The following is a 22938-nucleotide window of genomic DNA, read 5'->3' as shown; positions in this document are numbered from 1 at the left end:
GAGGGGCAGTGCCGAGGGAGCGCCGCGCTGTCGGAGGGGCAGTACCGAGGGAGCGCCGCACTGTCGGAGGGGCAGTACTGAGGGAGCGCCGCGCTGTCGGAGGGGCAGTGCCGAGGGAGTGCTGCACTGTCGGAGGGGCGGTACTGAGAGAGCACTGCACTGTCGGAGGGTCAGTACTGAGGGAGCACTGCACTGTCGGAGGGGCAGTGCCGAGGGAGTGCCGCACTGTCGGAGGGGCAGTGCCGAGGGAGTGCCGCACTGTCGGAGGGGCAGTACTGAGGGAGCGCCGCACTGTCGGCGGGGCAGTACTGAGGCCCCTGTCTGCCCTCTCGAGTGGTCATAAAAGATCCCACAACACGATTGGCAGTAGAGCAGGGGAGTTCTCCCCAGTGTCCTGGAGACAATAATTATCCTTCAACCAACCTCACTAAAAAAAAATCTGGTTGTTTATCGCATTGGTGTTTGTGGGAGCTTGCTGTGTGTAAATTGGCTGCTGCATTTCCCACATTATAACAGTGACTACACTTCAAAAAGCACCTCATTGGCTGTAAAGCACTTTGGGACGTCCTGAAGTCGTGCAAGTCCTTCTGCGCTTCATTCCCTGCCCCCTTTCCTTGGCGCTGTATAAATGGGAGTTTGTTTCCATCTAACTTGCCATGACCTATTCTATCTCTTCCCCACCCCCCCACCCGCAGATCCCACCCCGCCACCTTCCTCGGCGAAGGAGGATCTGAACGAGCCCGCCCTCTCCTTCCTGGCCACGTTAGCCAGCAGCAGCAGTGAGGAGATTGAGCTGCAGCTCCAGGACCGCATGGAGTTCTCCAAGAAGGCGGTGTCTCGCATCGTCGAGGTGTTCGACAAGCTGCACCGGCGGATCGAGGACCTGTGCCTGAAAATCAACAGCGAAGGTAGGCGGCAAGGAGGCCATCCGGCCCATCGTGCCTGTGCCGGCTCTTTGGTAGAGCTATCCAACGAGTCCCACTCCCACCCTGCTCTTTCCCCACAGCCCTGTAACTTTTTCCCCTTCACATATTTATCTAATTCTGTTTTAAAAGTTACTATTGAATCTGCCACCACCGCCTTTTCAGGCAGCGCATTCCAGATCACAACTCGCTGTGTAAAAAATTCTCCTCATCTTCCCCACCCCCGGCTTTTTTGCCAATTATTTTAAATCCGCGTCCTTTGTTTCTTCTTCGACAGTCCCTCGGAACCGAGGATGACTTGCGACCACATTAAAAATGAGTTCTCAGGTGACTGATGTGTCCAATGCGGGACCTACAGTCACTGTCACAGGTGGGGCAGACGGTGGTTGAAGGGGCGGGTGGGTGGGGTGCTTGGGTTGACGTGCGCTCCTTGCGCTGCCTGCGCTTGGCTTCCACTTGCTCCCGGCGAAGAGACTCGAGGTGTTTGGCGCCTTCCCGATGCTTCTCCTCCACTTTGTGCGGTCTTGGGCCAGGGATTCCCAGGTGTCGGTGGGAATGTTACACTTTTTCAAGGAGGCTTTGAGGGTGTCCTTGAAGCGTTTCCTCTGCCCACCTGGGGCTCTCTTGCCGTGCCGGAGCTCCGAGTAGAGCGCTTGCTTGGGGAGTCTCGTATCGGGCATGCGGACGATGTGACCCGTCCATCGGAGTCACATCGGAGAGGTACCACCTCTGTTTACCAACCATCCTGCCATAGCAAACGGTTTCTCCTTATTTACTCTTCCATGATTTTGAACACTTCGATCAAATTTCCTCTTTACCTTCTCTGCTCTAAGGAGAATAATCCCAGCTTCTCCAGTGTCCCGGCCTCCGTGGGCGGAGAGGGGCCCCAGTCCCTGCCCCCTCCCAGTCCCTCCACTTCTCCAGTCTGGCAGCCTCGTGGGCCCCTCCCGGCCTCGTGGGTTGTTGGGGGGGCGGGGGTGCAAGGCGCGCGGGGTGCCACGGTCCCTGCCCCTCCGGGCCTCGGGTGGTTGTGGTGGCCCTGCCCCTCCCCTCGGGTCCTGGCCCCCATTCTGTCCTCCCCTATACACCCCCCCAGAAAGTCGGGTCCAGGCCCATGACACCCTCCCCACCCCTTAGGCCTCTCCCCTCCCAGCGCGCTGACATCTTAGCAACCAGTTTAGGATAGGTATCGTGCTGCAGGACCCTGATGAAAGACTGACTCTGTCTCTCTCTGGTTCTGTCTCTGTCTCCCTCTCTCTCTGTCTCTGTTCCAGTCGGGTTCAACGGCCTGGATGACAGCACCAAGTGCCTGAACAAGGATGTGATGGGGGAGAACAGGCGTCTCCAGGACCTGACAACACAGCTACAGGGCAAACATCACAAGATGTCGATGGAGGTAATGGTCTTTCAGTCTCCGTCTCTACAATATCTATCTGGATATTACTGCCACTCTGCAGTGGGAAGCTAAGGGGTTTATTCTTTTTTTTTATTATTCATTCCTGGGATGTGGACGTCGCTGGCAAGGCCGGCATTTATTGCCCATCCCTAATTGCCCTCGAGAAGGTGCTGGTGAGCCGCTGCCTTGAACCGCTGCAGTCCTTGTGGTGAAGATACTCCCACAGTGCTGTCAGGGAGGGAGTTCCAGGATTTTGACCCAGCGACGATGAAGGATCGGCGATATACTTCCAAGTCAGGATGGTGTGTGACTTGGAGGGGAACTTGGAGGTGGTGGTGTTCCCATGCGCCTGCTGCCCTTGTCCTTCTAGGTGGAAGAGGTCGCGGGTTTGGGAGGTGCTGCCGAAGAAGCCTTGGCGAGTTGCTGCAGTGCATCTTGTAGATGGTACACACTGCAGCCACGGTGCGCCCAGTGGTGGAGGGAGTGAATGTTTAAGGTGGTGGATGGGGTGCAAATCAAGCGGGCTGCTTTGTCCTGGATGGTGTCGAGCTTGTTGAGTGTTGGCACTGCACTCTTCAGGCAGGGAGACCCACCCAGGGGGCAGGTCCACACGTTTCTGCCCCATGTTTTTCCTGGATGGGACGGGGGGGAATTTTCACATCGTCACCTTCTTGGGGTGGGGGCGGGGAACAATAATAAACTTGCAGAATGGGTGTGTCGTTAGCAAAAGAACTTTAATATAGGTAAGTCGGGCACATACTGCTTGTATAGTAAGAGTCTGAATGGGGTAGCGGAGCAAAGGGGTCTGGTGGTACAGATACGCAAATCACTAAAAGTAGCAAGGCAGGTTAATAAGGCCATTTAAGAAAAAGTAGACAAAGCACTGGGGTTCATTTCTTAAGGGATAGAATTGAAAAGCAGAGAAGTTATGTTAAACCTGGTTTCTAACCTTGGTGAACCCACACTCGAAGTACCATGCACAGTTCTGGTCTGGTTCGACCACACTTGGAGCACTGTGCACAGTTCTGGTCTGGTTCGACCACACTTGGAGCACTGTGCACAGTTCCGGTCTGGTTAGACCACACTTGGAGCACTGTGCACAGTTCTGGTCTGGTTAGACCACACTTGGAGCACTGTGCACCGTTCCGGTCTGGTTAGACCACACTTGGAGCACTGTGCACAGTTCTGGTCTAGTTAGACCACACTTGGAGCACTGTGCACAGTTCTGGTCTAGTTAGACCACACTTGGAGCACTGTGCACAGTTCTGGTCCGGTTAGACCACACTTGGAGCACTGTGCACAGTTCTGGTCTAGTTAGACCACACTTGGAGCACTGTGCACAGTTCTGGTCTGGTTAGACCACACTTGGAGCACTGTGCACAGTTCTGATCTGGTTAGACCACACTTGGAGCACTGTGCACAGTTCTGGTCTGGTTAGACCATGATGCGCTATCAATAACTCATAAAAGACGGAGAGTTAGGAGAGTAACTAAAGGCTTTTATTAGCAAAGAACAGAGCATGCCTCTCGTGGTTGACTGGGTTCCAAGAAGGCAGGGGGCTGCAGGGCAATCACCTTTATACCTGGGCCTGTGGGTGGAGCCAGCCGAGACATGTTGAGGCATGCATAGGTACAACAGTGTGCAACAACAACAGTGAACAACAATAACAGTGGTTTACCACATTCACCCCTTGTTTAAAATTGAGTCCGGCGGGGTGAAGTGTACTAAAGGTTCGTGTAAGTAAGTCTATCAGGTGGCCTTGTATGCCGTCCTGATCGTCGTGGTGGCGGCGGTGATGGTGCAGCATCCAACGTTGAATCTGGCGTCTCATTGAGTGGTTGGGTGGTCAATGACGGGTCCTGGGGCTGCGGCATGCCGTCTAGCGGGGTTGGGTTGTGGGTAGTGGTGGATGGCAATGGTAGTGTTTCAGGGGCACCCAAGGGTGCGAGATCTCGTGTGGGGGCTGTGTCCTCCCGCCCGTCCGGGTACGCTACGTAAGCGTACTGGGGGTAGGCGTGGGTAGTGGTGGGTGGCGAGGGAGGTGTTTCAGGAGCACCCGAAGGTGCGAGGTCTCGTATGGAGACTGTGCCCTCCCGCCCGTCCGGGTACACCACGTAAGCATACTGAGGGTTGGCATGGAGGAGGCTCACCCTCTCGACCAGGGGGTCCGTCTTATGGGACCTCACGTGCTTCCGCAGTAGGACGGGTCCTGGAGAAGTCAGCCATGTCGGTAACGAGATCCCCGATGTGGACTTCCTGGGGAAGGAGAACATTCTCTCGTGAGGGGTAGCATTGGTGGCTGTACAGAGCAGTGACCGAATGGAATGGAGCGCCGCAGGGAGGACTTCCTGCCAGCGAGAGGTCGGAAGGCCCTTAGATTTCAAGTTTAAAAGGACTGCCTTCCAGACCGTCGCATTCTCCCTTTCCACCTGGCCATTCCCCCGGGGGTTGTAGCTGGTGGTCCTGCTTGTGGCGATACCTCTCGAGAGCAGGTACTGCCGGAGTTTGTCGCTCATAAAGGATGAGCCCCTGTCGCTATGAATATAGCTAGGGAAACCGAACAAGGCGAAGAGGTCATTCAGACATTTAATGACCGTGGTACTGGTCATGTCTGAGCAAGGGATGGCAAACGGGAAACGGGAGTACTCGTCAATTATGTTGAGGAAGTACATATTGCGGTCGGGGGAGGGGAGGGGCCCTTTAAAATCGACGCTCAGCCGTTCAAAGGGGCGCGTGGCTTTGATCAGGCTTGCTCTGTCTGGCCTATAAAAATGCGGTTTGCACTCGGCACAGATTTGGCAGTTCCTGGTCATGGTCCTGACCTCCTCGATGGAGTAGGGCAGGTTACGGGATTTGATGAAATGGAAGAACCTGGTGACCCCCGGGTGGCAGAGGTCATTGTGGAGGGTCTTCAGTCTATCGACCTGCGCGTTGGCGCATGTACCACGTGATAGGGCATCTGGGGGCTCATTGAGTTTCCCGGGCCGGTACAAGATATCGTAATTGTCGGTGGAGAGTTCGATTCTCCACCTCAAGATCTTGTCGTTCTTGATTTTGCCCCTCTGCTTATTATTAAACATAAAAGCTACTGAACGCTGGTCAGTGAGCAGGGTAAATCGTTTTCCGGCCAGGTAATGCCTCCAATGTCGCACAGCTTCCACAATGGCCTGGGCCTCCTTTTCGACAGAGGAGTGTCGAATCTCGGGGCCCTGGAGGGTCCTTGAGAAAAAGGCCACGGGTCTCCCCGCCTGGTTAAGGGTTGCAGCTAGGGCAAAGTCGGATGCGTCGCTCTCCACTTGGAAAGGGATGGACTCATCCACTGCGTGCATTGTGGCCTTCGCAATATCTCTTTTTATGAGAGTGAAGGCTGCACAGGCCTCTGCTGTCAGGGGGAAGGAGGTGGACTTGATGAGGGGTCTGGCTTTGTCTGCATAGTTGGGCACCCACTGAGCATAGTACGAGAAAAACCCTAGGCATCTCTTCAGTGCTTTTTGGCAGTGGGGGAGGGGGAGCTCCATAAGGGGGCGCATCCTGTCGGGGTCGGGGCCGATGACTCCGTTCTCCACTACACAGCCAAGAATGGCAAGGCGCGTAGTACGAAACATACATTTGTCCTTGTTGTATGTTAGGTTCAGCCGCTGGGCCGTACGGAGGAATTTCTCTAGATTAACATCATGGTCCTGCTGGTCGCGGCCGCAAATGGTGACGTTGTCTAGATAGGGGAAAGTGGCCTGGAGCGCGTTCTGGTCAACCATCCGGTCCATCTCCCGTTGGAAGACTGAAACCCCGTTGGTGACGCCGAAGGGAACTCTGAGGAAGTGGTAGAGATGACCGTCAGCTTCAAAAGCTGTGTACTGGCGGTCCTCAGCCCTGATGGGGAGCTGGTGGTATGCCGACTTCCGATCAATCGTCGAGAACACCCGGTATTGTGCTATCTGATTGACCATGTCAGATATGCGGGGGAGTGGGTATGCATCTAGCTGGGTGTAGCGATTGATCGTCTGGCTGTAGTCAATAACTAGGCGCTGTTTTTCGCCAGTCTTCACTACCACCACTTGTGCTCGCCATGGGCTGGTGCTACTTTCAATAATCCCTTCCTTCAGGAGTCTCGCTACCTCGGATTTAATGAAGCTCCTATCCCCGGCACTGTAACGCCTGCTTTTGGTAGCGATGGGCTTACAGTCGCGGGTGAGGTTAGCGAACAAGGAGGGGGGGGACTTTAAGGGTGGAGAGGCTGCAAATGGTGCGCGGCGGGCGATTTAAAAGCTGCTGGCTGCAGACTGTGAGTGGGGGGAGGGGTCCGTCGTACGCTAATGTGACACTCTTAAGGTTGCACTGAAAATCCAACCCCAGTAGAACGGCAGCGCAGAGATGGAGCAGGACCAGGAGTTTAAAATTTTTGTATTCTGTGCCCCTTACTGAAAGGGTCACTACACAGTAGCCACCGACGTCCGCTGACTGGGCTTTGGAAGCCAAAGAGATCCGATGGCGCGTCGGCAGGACCGGGAGAGAGTAACTGCGCACCGTGTCGGGGTGGATAAAGCTCTCCGTGCTCCCGCTGTCAAAAAGGCAGGTAGTGGCGCGGCCGTTTACCGTAATGTCCATCATGGACCTGGACAGTTGATGAGGGAGAGATTGGTCCAGCGTCATGGAGGCCAGCGTATGGTCGAGCGAGTCGATGTGGTCGTCAGATGAGGCGGTGGTTGGGTCCGGGTCCCCCGTGGTTGAAGTTGGAGACGTCCGAGATGGCGGACAAAATGGCGGCGCCCATGGTCCCGATCCCCACGCGGCTGGGGGAGCCCAAGATGGCGGACAAGATGGCTGCCCCCACGGTTCGCACGCGGCGCTGCTGGCGTTAGCGGTTTTACCTTTGCAGGCGCTGACATAGTGTCCTTTCTTCCCGCAGCCGGAGCAGGTAGCGTTTCTCGCCGGGCAGCGTGCTCTGGGGTGTTTTGCCTGACCACAAAAATAACATTTCTGTGCCTTGGACATCGCAGCAGCAGTTGAAGGTGGCGGTCCCATGACCCAAGGTTGTGGCGTCCACGTTGCGGAGCGGTTAGGGGAGAAGGCGTCCATATTCCTGTGGTCCGCGTCGAGCGAGAGCGCGAGGGACACTGCCTTTCTCAGGTCCATTTCTCCCTTTTCCAACAGTCTCTGCCGGGAGTAGTCGGACCTTAGACCCGCAACGAAAGCATCTCGGATCAGTCCCTCCGTGTGTGCTGCGGCTGATACCTCTTTGCAATCGCAGTCTCGGCCGAGTATCCGTAGTGCCCGTAGGAAGGCCTCCACCGATTCCCCGGGCTGCTGTCTGCGGGATCTTGAGGTGCCTGGCATAGACAGTATTTACCGGGCGTGCGTATTGCCCTTTTAGCAGATCGATAGCCGCCGTGTAGGCCGTCGCGTCCTGGATTATTGTATAAACTTGGTGGCTCACCTTTGAGGCCAGGATTTCCAACTTGTTTTCGTCCAGGGTCACAGTTGAGGCTTGCAGGTAGGCCTCGAAGCAACGCAGCCAATGCGCGAATTTGGTAGCCGAACCCGCTTCTTGGGGGTCTAGGTCCAGACATGTTGGTCTGAGGGCTCGCAGCAGCTCCTGCTGCTCAGCGTTTGGTGCAGCAGCCTGCTGCTCAGCGTTTAATGTCGACATTTTGTTTTTGCTAATAAAATTGATGCGCTATCAATAACTCATAAGACGGAGAGTTAGGAGAGTAACTAAAGGCTTTTATTAGCAAAGAACAGAGCATGCCTCTCGTGGTTGACTGGGTTCCAAGAAGGCAGGGGGCTGCAGGGCAATCACCTTTATACCTGGGCCTGTGGGTGGAGCCAGCCGAGACATGTTGAGGCATGCATAGGTACAACAGTGTGCAACAACAACAACAACAGTGAACAACAATAACAGTGGTTCCGGTCTGGTTAGACCACACTGGGAGCACTGTGCACAGTTCTGGTCTAGTTAGACCACACTTGGAGCACTGTGCACAGTTCTGATCTGGTTAGGCCACACTTGGAGCACTGTGCACAGTTCTGGTCTGGTTAGACCACACTTGGAGCACTGTGCACAGTTCTGGTCGGGTTAGACCACACTTGGAGCACTGTGCACAGTTCCGGTCTGGTTAGACCACACTGGGAGCACTGTGCACAGTTCTGGTCTAGTTAGACCACACTTGGAGCACTGTGCACAGTTCTGATCTGGTTAGGCCACACTTGGAGCACTGTGCACAGTTCTGGTCTAGTTAGACCACACTTGGAGCACTGTGCACAGTTCTGGTCGGGTTAGACCACACTTGGAGCACTGTGCACAGTTCTGGTCTGGTTAGACCACACTGGGAGCACTGTGCACAGTTCCGGTCTGGTTAGACCACACTTGGAGCACTGTGCACAGTTCTGGTCTGGTTAGACCACACTTGGAGGACTGTGCACAGTTCCGGTCTGGTTAGACCACACTTGGAGCAATGTGCACAGTTCTGGTCTGGTTCGACCACACTTGGAGCACTGTGCACAGTTCTGGTCTGGTTAGACCACACTTGGAGCACTGTGCACAGTTCTGATCTGGTTAGACCACACTTGGAGCACTGTGCACAGTTCTGGTCTGGTTAGACCACACTTGGAGCACTGCGCACAGTTCTGGTCTGGTTAGACCACACTTGGAGCACTGTGCACAGTTCCGGTCTAGTTAAACCACACTTGGAGCACTGTGTACAGTTCCGGTCTGGTTAGACCACACTTGGAGCACTGTGCACAGTTCCGGTCTGGTTAGACCACACTTGGAGCACTGTCCACAGTTCTGGACTGATTAGACCACACTTGGAGCACTGTGCACAGTTCCGGTCTGGTTAGACCACACTTGGAGCACCGTCCACAGTTCTGGACTGATTAGACCACACTTGGAGCACTGTCCACAGTTCTGGACTGATTAGACCACACTTGGAGCACTATGCACAGTTCCGGTCTGGTTAGACCACACTTGGAGCACTGTGCACAGTTCTGGTCTGGTTAGACCACACTTGGAGCACTGTGCACAGTTCCGGTCTAGTTAGACCACACTTGGAGCACTATGCACAGTTCTGGTCTGGTTAGACCACACTTGGAGCACTGTGCACAGTTCCGGTTTGGTTAGACCACACTTGGAGCACTGTGCACAGTTCTGGACTGGTTAGACCACACTTGGAGCACTGTGCACAGTTCCGGTTTGGTTAGACCACACTTGGAGCACTGTGCACAGTTCCGGTCTGGTTAGACCACACTTGGAGCACTGTGCACAGTTCCGGTTTGGTTAGACCACACTTGGAGCACTGTGCACAGTTCCGGTCTGGTTAGACCACACTTGGAGCACTGTGCACAGTTCCGGTTTGGTTAGACCACACTTGGAGCACTGAGCACAGTTCTGGTCTGGTTAGACCACACTTGGAGCACTGTGCACAGTTCTGGTCTGGTTAGACCACACTTGGAGCACTGTGCACAGTTCCGGTTTGGTTAGACCACACTTGGAGCACTGTGCACAGTTCCGGTCTGGTTAGACCACACTTGGAGCACTGTGCACAGTTCCGGTTTGGTTAGACCACACTTGGAGCACTGTGCAAGGTTCTGTACAAGTTTAACATAACGTCTTTACTCTCACCTCCCTTATCTATATTGAAGTTCGTTTGCCAATTACGCACCATTTCTGCAAGTTTATTAATGTCCGCCTGTATTTTGTCGCTGTCCTCCTCTGTATAAACCCCAATTTGGTGTCGTCCTCAAATTTGGAAATTGTCCTTCCGATTCCTGTTTGTGTAAATGGTGAACAACTGTGAAGGATGTTCATGCTATGGAGGGAGTTCACCAGACTGATACCTGGCAGGAATGACGTATGAAGCGAGATTGGGTCGATTAGGGTTATATTCGCTGGAGTTTAGAAGAATGAGAGGGGATCTCATTGAAAATTCTAACAGGACTAGACAGACTAGATGCAGGAAGGATGTTCCCGATGGTGGGGGGAGTCCAGAACCAGGGATCACAGTCTAAGGATAAGGGGTAAGCCATTTAGGACAGAGATGAGGAGGAATTTCTTCACCCAGAGAGTGGTGAACCTGTGGAATTTTCTACCACAGAAGGCAGTAGAGGCCAATTCATTAAATATATTCAAGAAGGAGTTGGATATATTTCTTAAGGCTAAAGGGATCAAGGGATATGGGGAGAAAGCAGGGACAGGGTACTGAAATTGGATGATCAGCCATTATCGCATTGAATGGCGGAGCAGGCTCGAGGGGCCGAATGGCCTACTCCTGCTCCTATCTTCTATGTTTCTCTGTCCCGGCACCGATCCTTGTGGAACACCACTTCCCACCTTTGACCACTCGGTAGTATGGACAGCCAAAGTGTTGAGTGATCATTGTCCGCCCAATCCTGGTGGTGCAACGCTATGTGACGTTAATTAAACTGGGTGTTGTCGCTCAACTTAGCCATTATTATGTTGGGGGGGGGCGGGTGGAGACAGAGTTTGTCGTTTTGATTTCAGGATATACTGGCCTTGGAGGGAGTGCAGCGTAGATTTACCAGAATATTACCCGGACTCCCAACGGTTGAGTTACGAGGAGAGATTACACAAACTAGGGTTATATTCCCTGGAATTTAGAAGGTTTAGGGGTGACTTGGTCGAAGTTTTCACAATATTAAGGGGAACCGATGGGGAGAGAAACTATTTCCGCTGGTTGGGGATTCTAGTACGAGGGGGCATCGTCTCAAAATTAGAACCAGACCTTTTCAGGAGTGAAGTTAGGAAACACTTCTACACACAAAGGGTGGTGGGAATTTGGAACTCTGTTCCGCAAAAGGCAGTTGATGCTCGGGGATTAATTTTAAATCTGCGATTGACCAATTTCTGTTAACTTAAAGGCATATGGGCCAAAGGCGGGTACATGGAGTTAGGTCACAGATCAGCCGTGATCTCATTGAATGGCAGAACAGGCTCGAGGGGCCGAATGGCTTCCTCCTGTGGCCGTGTCGTGTGCTGTGCTCGTCTGACCTCTTGTCTCTCCCATGTCATCCCACCCCCCCCCCCCCACCACCCAGTACAACGAGCTGCAGGACAAGGTACAGTCGGCGGAGACCAAGGTGTCGGAGATGGAGACCACTATCGAGGACCTGCAGTGGGACATCGAGAAGCTGCGGAAGCGGGAGCAGAAGCTCAACAAACACCTGGCAGAGGCGCTGGAGCAGGTAACTCGCGCGCTCGCCATATACTGCAGCGACAGGGAGAATCTTACAGCGGAGGCCATTCGGCCCATCGTGCTTGTGCCGGCTCTTTGAAAGAGCTATCCAATTAGTCTGGGAGGAATAACGAGGCAAGGGAATACACAATGAATGGGAGGACCCTAGGAAGGATCAGAGGGACCTTGGTGTGCATGTACATAGATCCCTGAAGGCAGCAGGACAGGTAGATAAGGTGGTTAAAAAGGCATATGGGATACTTGCCTTCATTAGCCGAGGCATAGAATATAAGAGCAGGCAGGTTATGGTGGAGCTGTACAAAACGCTAGTTAGGCCACAGCTGGAATACTGTGTGCAGTTCTGGTCACCACACTATAGGAAGGATGTGATTGCATTGGAGAGGGTGCAGAGGAGATTCACCAGGATGTTACCTGGGCTGGAGCGCTTCAGATATGAAGAGAGACTGGACAGGCTGGGGTTGTTTTCCTTCGAGCAGAGAAGGCGGCGGGGGGACCTGATTGAGGTGTACAAAATTATGAGGGGCATAGAGAGGGTGGATAGAAAGGAACTTTCCCCCTTAGTAGAGGGGTCAATAACCAGGGGGCATAGTTTCAAGGTTAGGGGCAGGAGGTTTAGAGGGGATTTGAGGAAAAACTTGTTCACCCAGAGGGTGGTTGGAATCTGGAACTCACTGCCTGAAAGGGTGGTAGAGGCAGGAACCCTCACAACATTCAGGAAGCATTTAGATGAGCACTTGAAACGCCATAGCATACAAGGCTACCGACCAAATGCTGGAAAATGGGATTAGAATAGACAGGGCTTGATGGCCGGCGTGGACACGATGGGCCGAAGGGTCTCTTTCTGTGCTGTATAACTCTAGTCCCACTCCCCTGCTCTTTCCCAATAACCCTGCAAATGTTTCCTTTTCAATTATTTATCCAATTCCCTTCTGAAAGTTACCATTGAATCCGCTTCCACCGCCCTTTCAGGCAGCGCATTCCAGATCATCATAACTCGCTGTGTAAGAGAAAAATTCTCCGCATCTCCCCCTCTGATTCTTTTGCCAATCATGTTTAAATCTGTGTCCTCTGGTTACTGACCCTTCTGCCACTGGAAATAGTTTCTCCTTATTTACTCAATCAAAACTCCCTCGTAATTTTGAACACCCCTATTTAAACCTCCTCTTAACCTTCTCTGCTCTAAGGAGAACAACCCCAGCTTCTCCAGTCTCTCCACATAACTGAAGTCCCTCATCCCTGGTACCATTCTGGTCAATCTCCCCTTAACCTTCTCTGCTCTAAGGAGAACAACCCCAGCTTCTCAAGTCTCCACATCACTGAAGTCCCTCATCCCAGGTACCATTCTGGTCAATCTCGCCTTAACATTCTCTGCTCTAAGGAGAACAACCCCAGCTTCTCCAGTCTCTCCACATCACTGAAGTCCCTCATCCCTGGAACCATTCTGGTCAATCTCCCCTTAACCTTCTCTGCTCTAAGGAGAACAACCCCAGCTTCTCCAGTCTCTCCACATCACTGAAGTCCCTCATCCCTGGTACCATTCCGGTCAATTTCGCCTTAACATTCTCTGCTCTAAGGAGAACAATCCCAGCTTCTCCAGTCTCTCCACATCACTGAAGTCCCTCATCCCTGGTACCATTCTGGTCAATCTCGCCTTAACCTTCTCTGCTCTAAGGAGAACAATCCCAGCTTCTCCAGTCTCTCCACATAACTGAAGTCCCTCATCCCTGGTACCACTCTGGTCAATCTCCCCTTAACCTTCTCTGCTCTAAGGAGAACAATCCCAGCTTCTCCAGTCTCTCCACGTAACTAGTAAATCTCCTCTGCACCCTCTCCCAAGGCCTTGGCATCCTTCCTGAAGTGTGGGGGCCCAGAATTGGACACAATACTCCAGCTGGGGCCTATTCAACAACAACAACTTGTATTTATATTGCGCCTTATCGTCGTCAAACATCCCAGGCGTTTCGCAGGAGTATTAGAAGATGCTAATTAAGAAGGCAAATGGTATGTTGGCCTTCGTAGCGAGAGGGTTTGAGTACAAGAACAAAGATGTCTTGCTGCAGTTGTACAGGGCCTTGATGAGACCACACCTTGAGTATTGTGTGCAGTTTTGGTCGCTTTATCTGAGGAAGGATGTTCTTGCCATGGAGGGAGTGCAGTGAAGATTCACCAGACTGATACCTGGGATGGTAGGAATGACGTATGAGGAGAGATTGGGTCGATTGGGCTTGTACTCGCTGGAGTTTAGAAGAATGAGAGAGGATCTCATTGAAACTTATAAAATTCTGACGGGTCTGGACAGACTAGATGCAGGAAGGATGTTCCCAATGGCAGGGGAGTCCAGAACCAGGGGTCACAGTCTAAGGATAAGGGGTAAGCCATTTACGACAGAGATGAGGAGGAATTTCTTCACCCAGAGAGTGGTGAACCTGTGGAATCCTCTGCCACAGAAGGCAGTGGAGGCCAATTCATTAAATATATTCAAGAAGGAGTTAGATATATTTCTTAATGCTAAAGGGATCAAGGGATATGGGGAGAAGGCAGGGACAGGGTGCTGAGTTTGGATGATCCGCCATGATCGCATTGAATGGCGGAGCAGGCTCGAGTGGCCTACTCCTGCTCCTATCTTCTATATTTCTATGACTAAGAAATTTAACACCGAGCCACATAAGGAGAAATTAGGGCAGATGACCAAAAGCTTGGTCAAAGATTTTAAGGAGCGACTTAAAGGAGGAGAGAGGGGTAGCGAGGCGGAGAGGTTTAGGCAGGGAATACCAGAGCTTAGGGCCCAGGCAACAGAAGGCACGGCCACCAATGGTTGAGCGATTATAATCAGGGATGCTCCAGGGCAGAATTAGAGAAGCGCAGATATCTTAGGGGGGTTGTGGGGCTGGAGGAGATTACAGGGATAGGGAGGGGGGCGAGGCCATGGAGGGATTTGAAAACAAGGATGAGAATTTTGAAATCGAGGTGCTGCTTAACCGGGAGCCAGTGTAGGTCAGCGAGCTCAGGGGTGATGGGTGAACGGGACTCAGTGCGAGTTGGGACACGGGCAGCGAGCACAGGGGTGATGGGTGAACGGAACTTGGTGCGAGTTAGGACACGGGCAGTGAGCACAGGGGTGATGGGTGAACGGGACTTGGTGCGAGTTAGGACACGGTCAGCGAGCACAGGGGTGATGGGTGAACGGGACTTGGTGCGAGTTAGGACACGGTCAGCGAGCACAGGGGTGATGGGTGAACGGGACTTGGTGCCAGTTAGGACACGGTCAGCGAGCACAGGGGTGATGGGTGAACGGGACTTGGTGCCAGTTAGGACACGGGCAGTGAGCACGGGTGATGGGTGAACGGGACTTGGTGCCAGTTAGGACACGGGCAGTGAGCACAGGGGTGATGGGTGAACGGGACTTGGTGCGAGTTAGGACACGGGCAGTGAGCACAGGGGTGATGGGTGAACGGGACTCAGTGCGAGTTGGGACACGGGCAGTGAGCACAGGGGTGATGGGTGAACGGGACTTGGTGCGAGTTAGGACACGGGCAGTGAGCACAGGGGTGATGGGTGAACGGGACTTGGTGCCAGTTAGGACACGGGCAGTGAGCACAGGGGTGATGGGTGAACGGGACTTGGTGCCAGTTAGGACACGGGCAGTGAGCACAGGGGTGATGGGTGAACGGGACTTGGTGCCAGTTAGGACACGGGCAGTGAGCACAGGGGTGATGGGTGAACGGGACTTGGTGCCAGTTAGGACACGGTCAGTGAGCACAGGGGTGATGGGTGAACGGGACTTGGTGCCAGTTAGGACACGGTCAGTGAGCACAGGGGTGATGGGTGAACGGGACTTGGTGCCAGTTAGGACACGGGCAGTGAGCACAGGGGTGATGGGTGAACGGGACTTGGTGCCAGTTAGGACACGGGCAGTGAGCACAGGGGTGATGGGTGAACGGGACTTGGTGCCAGTTAGGACACGGGCAGTGAGCACAGGGGTGATGGGTGAACGGGACTTGGTGCCAGTTAGGACACGGTCAGTGAGCACAGGGGTGATGGGTGAACGGGACTTGGTGCCAGTTAGGACACGGTCAGTGAGCACAGGGGTGATGGGTGAACGGGACTTGGTGCCAGTTAGGACACGGGCAGTGAGCACAGGGGTGATGGGTGAACGGGACTTGGTGCCAGTTAGGACACGGGCAGCCGAGTTTTGGCTGACCTCAAGTTTACGTAGGGTAGAACGTGGGAGGCCAGCCAGGAGTGCGTTGGAGTAGTCGTGTGATTTATAACGATTTAGCAGTAACTCCCTTGTTTTTGTACTCTCTCTCTCTATTAACAAAGCCAATGATCCCCGTCTGCAGTTTTTTTCTCACCGCTTTAACAATCTCTCTCTCCCTCTTTCTCTCCCAGTTGAATTGTGGCTACCATGTGTCTGGAGCGTCGTCAGGATTCCAGGGAGGGCAGATCACGCTGCACATACAGAAGGTAATCTCTCGTCCCGGGGCGTTTGCACCTCCCCTTTTATTGGTTGGGTGAGGGTGGTGTGGTTGGGATCCACAAGTGCTCACTGGTAGTAAGCGGAGGCTGGTGAACAGGTCTCAATTTACAGGGGGTGTGGTCCCTGTTTCCGGGGGTGGGGGGCGGAGGTTCCTGTTTCCGGGGGCGGGGGGGGGTCCCTGTTTCCAGGGGCGGGGGCGGGGGGGTCGCTGTTTCCAGGGGGGGGTGGGGGGGGTCCCTGATTCCAGGGACGTGGGCGGTCCCTGTTTCCAGAGGGGGTGGGGGTCCTCGGGGGGGCATGTCTCTATTTTCAGGAGGATCCTGGGGGGTGGGGTGGGGAAGGCGCTAATTACAAGGGTGGGGGGAGGGCGCTATTTACAGGGGGCAGGGGTCCCTGTTAACGGGGCGGATCCTCGGGGGGCGTGTCTCTATTTTTAGCGAGATCTTGGGAGAGTTTTTTTTTTAAAGAGTGCGAGGTCTCAGGAGTGTCTATTTACGGGGGAGGGGTCAGAGGGGGCGTGTCTCTACAGGGGAGGGTCAGAGGGGGGCGTGTCTCTACAGGAGAGGGTGTGTGTCTCTACAGGGGAGGGTCAGAGGGGGGCGTGTCTCTATTTACAGGAGAGGGTGTGTGTCTCTATTTACAGGGGAGGATCAGGGGGGCATGTCTCTATTTACAGGAGAGGGGGCGTGTCTCTATTTACAGGGGAGGGTCAGAGGGGGGCGTGTCTATACACGGGAGGGTCAGGGGGCGTGTCTATTTACAGGAGAGGGCGTGTCTATTTACAGGGGAGGGTCAGGGGGGCGTGTCTCTATTTACAGGGGAGGGTCAGAGGGGGCATGTCTCTACAGGGTGGTCTCGGAGGTGGGCGTGTCTCTATTTACGGGGGTCTCGGAGGGGAGCGTGTCTACAGGGTGGTCTCGGTGGGGGGCGTGTCTCTATTTACAGGGGGGTCTCGGAGGGGGGCGTGTCTCTATTTACAGGGGGGTCTCGGAGGGGGGCGTGTCTCTATTTACAGGGGAGTTTCGGAGGAGGGCGTGTCTCTATTTACAGGGGGGTCTCGGGGGCGTATCTCTATTTACAGGGGGTGTGTCTCTTTTTACAGGGGGGTCTCGGAGGGGGGGCGTGTCTCTTTAGGGGGCGTGTCTCTATTTACAGGGGGTGGGGTCTCGGGGGCGTGTCTCTTTACAGGGGGGTCTCGGAGGGGGGCGTGCCTCTATTTACAGGAGGGGTCTCGGGGGGCGTGTCTCTATTTACAGGGGGGGGCGTGTCTATTTACAGGGTGGTCTCGGAGAGGGTGTGTGTCTCTATTTACAGGGGAGTCTCGGAGGGGGGGCATGTCTCTTTACAGGGGGAGGGGTTTCGGAGGGGGCGTGTCTCTATTTACAGGGGGGGTCTCGGAGTGGGGGCGTGTCTATTTACAGGGGGTCTCGGAGGGGGCGTGTCTCTACAGGGGGTCTCGGAGTGGCGGCGTATCTCTACAGGGGAGGGGTCTCGGAGGGGGGCGTGTCTATATTTACAGGGGGGTATCGGGGGGGGCGTGTCTCTATTTACAGGGGGTCTCGGAGGGGGGCGTGTCTCTATTTACAGGGGGTTTCGGAGGGGATGTGTCTCTATTTACAGGGGGGTCTTGGAGTGGGGGCGTGTCTCTATTTACAGGGGAGGGGTCTCGGAGGGGGGGGCGTGTCTCTATACGTACGAACACACAAATTAGGAGCAGGAGTAGGCCACTCGGCCCTTCGAGCCTGCTCCACCATTCAGTAAGATCATGGCTGATCCGATTACTCCACATTCCCTCCTACCCCCGATAACCTTTCACCCCCTTGCTTACCAAGAATCTATCTACCTCTGCCTTAAAAATATTCAAAGACTCTGCTTCCACCGCCCTCTGAGGAAGAGAGTTCCAAAGACTCACGACCCTCTGAGAAAAAATTTCTCCTCATCTGCCTTAAATGGGCGACCCCTTATTTTAAAACAGTGACCCCTAGTTCTAGATTCTCCCACAAGAGGAAACATCCTCTCCACATCCACCCTGTCCAGACCCCTCAGGATCTTATATGTTTCAATCAAGTCACCTCTTACTCTTCTAAACTCCAGCGGATACCAGCCCTGCCTGTCCAACCTTTCCTCATAAAACAACCCGCCCATTCCAGGTATTAGTCTAGTAAACCTTCTCTGAACTGCTTCCAACGCATTTACATCCTTCCTTAAATAAGGAGACCAATACTGTACACAGTGCTCCAGATGTGGTCTCACCAATGTCCTGTAGAACTGAAGCATAACCTCCCTACTTTTGTATTCAATTCTCCTCGCAATAAACAATAACATTAGCTTTCCTAATTATGTGCTGTACCTGTACAGTAACCTTTTGCAACTCATGCACTGGGACACCCAGATCCCTCTGCATCTCAGCTCTGCAATCTCTCACCATTTAGATAATATGCTTTTTTATTCTTCCTGCCAAAATGGACAATTTCACATTTTCCCACATTATACTCCATACTTTATCCGGTGCATCCTTCAGTGGCTCTGTCCCTATCCTGTTTTACCTTTTTGCTTTGTGTCTGTAGAGTACTTTACTATTTCTTTTTGTATTCCTTAATAATTAATTTCAGTTGCTCGTCACCTTCCCAATTGTTTTTTTTTTTACTTCTATCCCAACCTCTTCCTATTCGCTTTTGTCATCCTCTCCTTTAGTCACTGTACGCCTTTTTCTTTAGTTTCAAATTTGCCCTCATCTCTTTATTCATTCCTGAAGTTTCATTATTGGCTAGATTGTTCATTTTTAGTGGAATATAATTCTCCTGGACTCTCTTGATCACCTTTTTAAATATTTCCCGTTGCTATTCTCTTTGTTTGTCAATATTCTCTTCCAGTTTACCTTCACTAGTTCCATTTACATCATCTCAAAATCAGATTTTTCCAATCTATTACTTTTGTTTTTTGCAATCATTATCTTAAACCTTTTCCCCTTTCCCTACCTCCTTGCCAGATTATTTGGTGCAGTTAAAAGCTCCCATGATTATGATATGTATTTTACTCATTTTATCACAGAGATGTCAGGGAACATAGGGTCTAATGAGAGGGAGGAACTGAATGAAATCAGTATTTGTGGGGAAATGATGTTAGGGAAATTGACGGGATTGAAGGCCGATAAATCCCCAGGGCCTGATAATCTACATCCTAGGGTACTTAAGGAAGTGGCCCTAGAAATAGTAGATGCATTGCTGGTCATCTTCCAAAATTCGATAGACTCTGGAACAGTTCCCATGGATTGGAGGGTAGCTAATGTAACCCCACTATTCAAAAAAGGTGGTAGAGAGAAAACGTGGAAGTATAGCCTGACATTGGTATTTACAGGGGGGTCTCGGAGTGGGGGCGTGTCTCTATTTACAGGGGGGTCTATGCCATCAAAAAATCAATCCAAATAGAAATCCCAATTAGCATTTGGCTCAAAATTTTCAAATCAGTAATTGAACCAATTGCACTCTATGGCAGTGAGGTATGGGGACCGCTAACTCAACAAGAATTTTCAAAATGGGACAAACACCCAATTGAGATCCTACATGCAGAATTCTGTAAAAGTATCCTCCGGACTCAAAGGAAAACAGTAAACAATGCATGCAGGGCGGAACTAGGCCAATATCCATTAATAATCACTATCCAAAAAAGAGCCACCAAATTTTGGAATCACCTACAAATGAGCAATCCCCAATGCTATCACTACGACGCCCTGAAATGCCAAGAGCTGACCATAAAGAAGAATACCCTCAGTCAACTAGTCCTGGGACTCAGTGAAGTAACTACTAACAATACTAACAATAACCAGCCCCAGGACAGTGACAGGGTAACACAAAGAATTCGACCCAACACAATCGTCGCTAAGCAAAAGGAAAAATATCTGACATATTGGGCAGAAACAACAAAAACCCAAAGCAAACTCAATTGCTACTTGGCCCTAAACAGACAATACAACATAGCTGATTACCTGACCATGGTAAAGGATAACAAACTGAGAAGAACCTTGACAAGGTACAGACTTAGCGAACATAGCCTAGCGATCGAAAAAGGCAGACACAGGCAGACCAGGCTGCCAAGAGAGGACAGGATATGCTCTCACTGCAGTCAGGGAGTGGTGGAGACAGAGATGCACTTCCTCACAGCTTGTGGAAAATATCAGGGCATCAGGGAGAATTTCTACCAAAAATTCTCACAAATATGCCCTGATTTCAGAAATCTGAATGACAACCAAAAACTCCCATTCCTACTGGGAGAGGAGAGAAGCTGTATAACACTGGCGGCGCACTATGTTACAGCTTGCCATGAACAGAGGGACAACCAGTAAACTAAGAAAAAAATATATATAAACAATGCGAATGTATATTTATACACTCAGGGATATACCTGTTTATACACTGTATGAATAGAACTGCGTTTATGTGCAAAACCATAAATGTATTTTGATGCTTTGGCAACATAAGATGTAACTTATCATGCCAATAAAGCGATTTAAATTGTGAAATTGGGTCTCGGGGGGGGGGGGGGGGGGGCGTGTCGCTATTTACAGGGGGGTCTCGGAGGGGGGCGTGTCTCTATTTACAGGGGGGTTTCGGAGGGGGGCGTGTCTCTATTTACAGGGGGGTCTCGGGGCGTGTCTCTATTTACAGGGGGGTCTCGGAGTGGGGGCGTGTCTACTTACAGGGGGAGGGGTTTCGGAGGGGGCGTGTCTCTATTTACAGGGGGGTCTCGGAGGGGGGGCGTGTCTCTACATGGGGAGGGGTCTGAGTGGGGGGGGCGTGTCTCTATTTACAGGGGGAGGGGTCTCGGAGTGGGGGTGTGTCTCTATTTACAGGGGTAGGGGTTTCCGAGGGGGCGTGTCTCTATTTACAGGGGCGGGGTCTCGGAGGGGGCGTGTCTATTTACGGGGGGAGGAGACTCGGAGTGGGGGCATGTCTATAAAGGGGGTCTCGGAGGGGGGGCGTGTCTCTATTTACAGGGGGGTCTCGGCGTGGGGGCGTGTCTCTATTTACAGGGGGCGAGGGGTCTGCGTACCCCTGTGGCTATTTGAAGGAATTGAGGATGGTACTGTGACAAAGCCCTGTGGCGGGCCCGGGGGCGGGGGGGTGTGTGTGTGTTTCCCATCGCTGCGGATACAAAAGGCCCCAACGTTCCTCTCTTCCTTCCTCACTTCGCCATGATTGCGCCTGTAGTTCGAGATGCTAAACGCCGAATTGGAAGAGAACAAGGAGTTGGCCAACAGCCGCATGGCAGAACTCGAGAAGCTGGAGCAGGAGCTGCAGGAAGCGGTGCGGGAGAACGAGAAACTCAAGGTGAGGAACCTGGAGCCTGGGCCCTTGGGGAGGGAGGGGTGGCAACCAATGTTGCCTTCATTTTTTTTTGTTGGGCGGCCCCTTCAAAATACTATAGATGGGAACAATTCACTCCCGTCTGGTACTGTACGGCCCGTGTATTTCTCACTGTCTGCTCCTGTACATGTACAACGCACAGCGGGTAAAAGGGAACGATTTACTCCCGTCTGGTACTGTACGGCCCGTGTGTGTCTCAGTGTCAGCTCCTGTACATGTACAGTACACAGCGGGTAATAGGGAACGATTCTCTCCCGTCTGGTACTGTATGGACCGTGTGTGTGGAATGCTCACCACCCGACCCTGGGGTGTCGCTCTGCATCGAACCAAGTTGTTTTTTTATTTTTAAAGATAGACCTGCGGAACATCCCAGAGGATGTCGTCAAGGAGACGCCGGAGTACAAGTGCCTGCAGTCGCAGTTCTCGCTCCTGTACAACGAGAGCCTGCAGGTGAAGACTCAGCTGGACGAGGCCAGGGCCCTGCTCCTGACCACCAAGAATGCCCACCTTCGGCAGATTGAGCACATGGAGGTGAGGGGGGGCGAGAGCTGAGGGTCCGGCCTGTGAGCGGGCGGCTGGCGTTGGGGGTGGGGAGGTGTCCATCTCTGCACCTCCCAAGGCGAGTGAGAGACTTTAACCACCTCCCTTTGACATTCAGTGGCATTAGAGGGCACAGATTTAAAATAATTGGCAAAAACCGGAGGCGAGACCGATACCCCAGCTGTGCCCACTTCTGGGTACTACACTTTCGGAAGGCCGTGAGGGTTTCGGAGATGGTACAGAAGAGATTTACTAGAATGGTACCAGGAATGAGGGACTTCAGTGATGTGGAGAGACTGGAGAAGCTGGGATTGTTCTCCTTCGAGCAGAGAAGGTTAAGGCGAGATTGACCAGAATGGTACCAGGGATGAGGGGCTTCAGTGATGTGGAGAGATTGGAGAAGCTGGGGTTGTTCTCCTTAGAGCAGAGAAGGTTAAGGCGAGATTGACCAGAATGGTACCAGGGATGAGGGGCTTCAGTGATGTGGAGAGATTGGAGAAGCTGGGGTTGTTCTCCTTAGAACAGAGAAGGTTAAGGGGAGATTTAATAAGAGGTTTTCAAAATCATGAACAGTTTTGATAGAGTAAATAAGGAGAAACTGTTTCCAGAGGCAGAAGGGTCGGTAACCAGAGGACACAGATTTAAGGTGATTGGCCAAAGAGCCAGAGGTGACGTGAGGAAATATTCTTTTATGCTCAACCTCAAGATGTCCCAAGGCGCTTTGCAGCCAATGAAGTACATTTTGAAGTGTAGTCACTGTTGTAATGGAGTGAAAAGCGGCAGCCAATTTGGGCACAGCAAGCTCCCACAAACAGCAAGGAGATAATGACCAGTTAATATGTTTTTAATGATGTTGGTTCAGGGATAAATATTGGCCCAGGACACCGGGGAGAACTCGCCTGTTTTTCTTCCAATAGTGGCCATGGGATCTTTCGGCTCACCTGAGAGGGCAGACAAGGCCCTCGGTTTAACATCTCGTCCGAAAGATGGCAGCTCGAACGGTGCAGCACTCCCTCAGTGCTGCCCC

General features: G+C 52.6%; 1 protein-coding gene across 1 annotated transcript in view; it reads left to right on the top strand.

The window, feature by feature from the left end:
- The first annotated feature begins 613 nt into the window (after positions 1 to 613).
- LOC147094881 (E3 ubiquitin-protein ligase BRE1B-like) overlaps positions 614 to 22938 on the top strand; it is a 143344-nt gene continuing 121019 nt past the window's right edge. The window contains exons 1-6 of the mRNA XM_085974503.1: positions 614 to 908; positions 2198 to 2319; positions 11371 to 11517; positions 15921 to 15995; positions 21216 to 21335; positions 21723 to 21902. Coding sequence (XP_085830629.1) covers positions 629 to 908; positions 2198 to 2319; positions 11371 to 11517; positions 15921 to 15995; positions 21216 to 21335; positions 21723 to 21902 — 924 coding nt within the window. The 5' untranslated portion in view covers positions 614 to 628. The remainder of the gene's footprint in view (positions 909 to 2197; positions 2320 to 11370; positions 11518 to 15920; positions 15996 to 21215; positions 21336 to 21722; positions 21903 to 22938) is intronic.

This window comes from Somniosus microcephalus, unplaced genomic scaffold (genome assembly GCF_052327205.1).
Source record: "Somniosus microcephalus isolate GS21.2 unplaced genomic scaffold, FLI_Smic_1.0 unresolved_chr1, whole genome shotgun sequence".
Lineage (NCBI taxonomy): Eukaryota > Metazoa > Chordata > Chondrichthyes > Squaliformes > Somniosidae > Somniosus > Somniosus microcephalus.
This window is presented reverse-complemented; position numbering and strand designations above follow the sequence as displayed.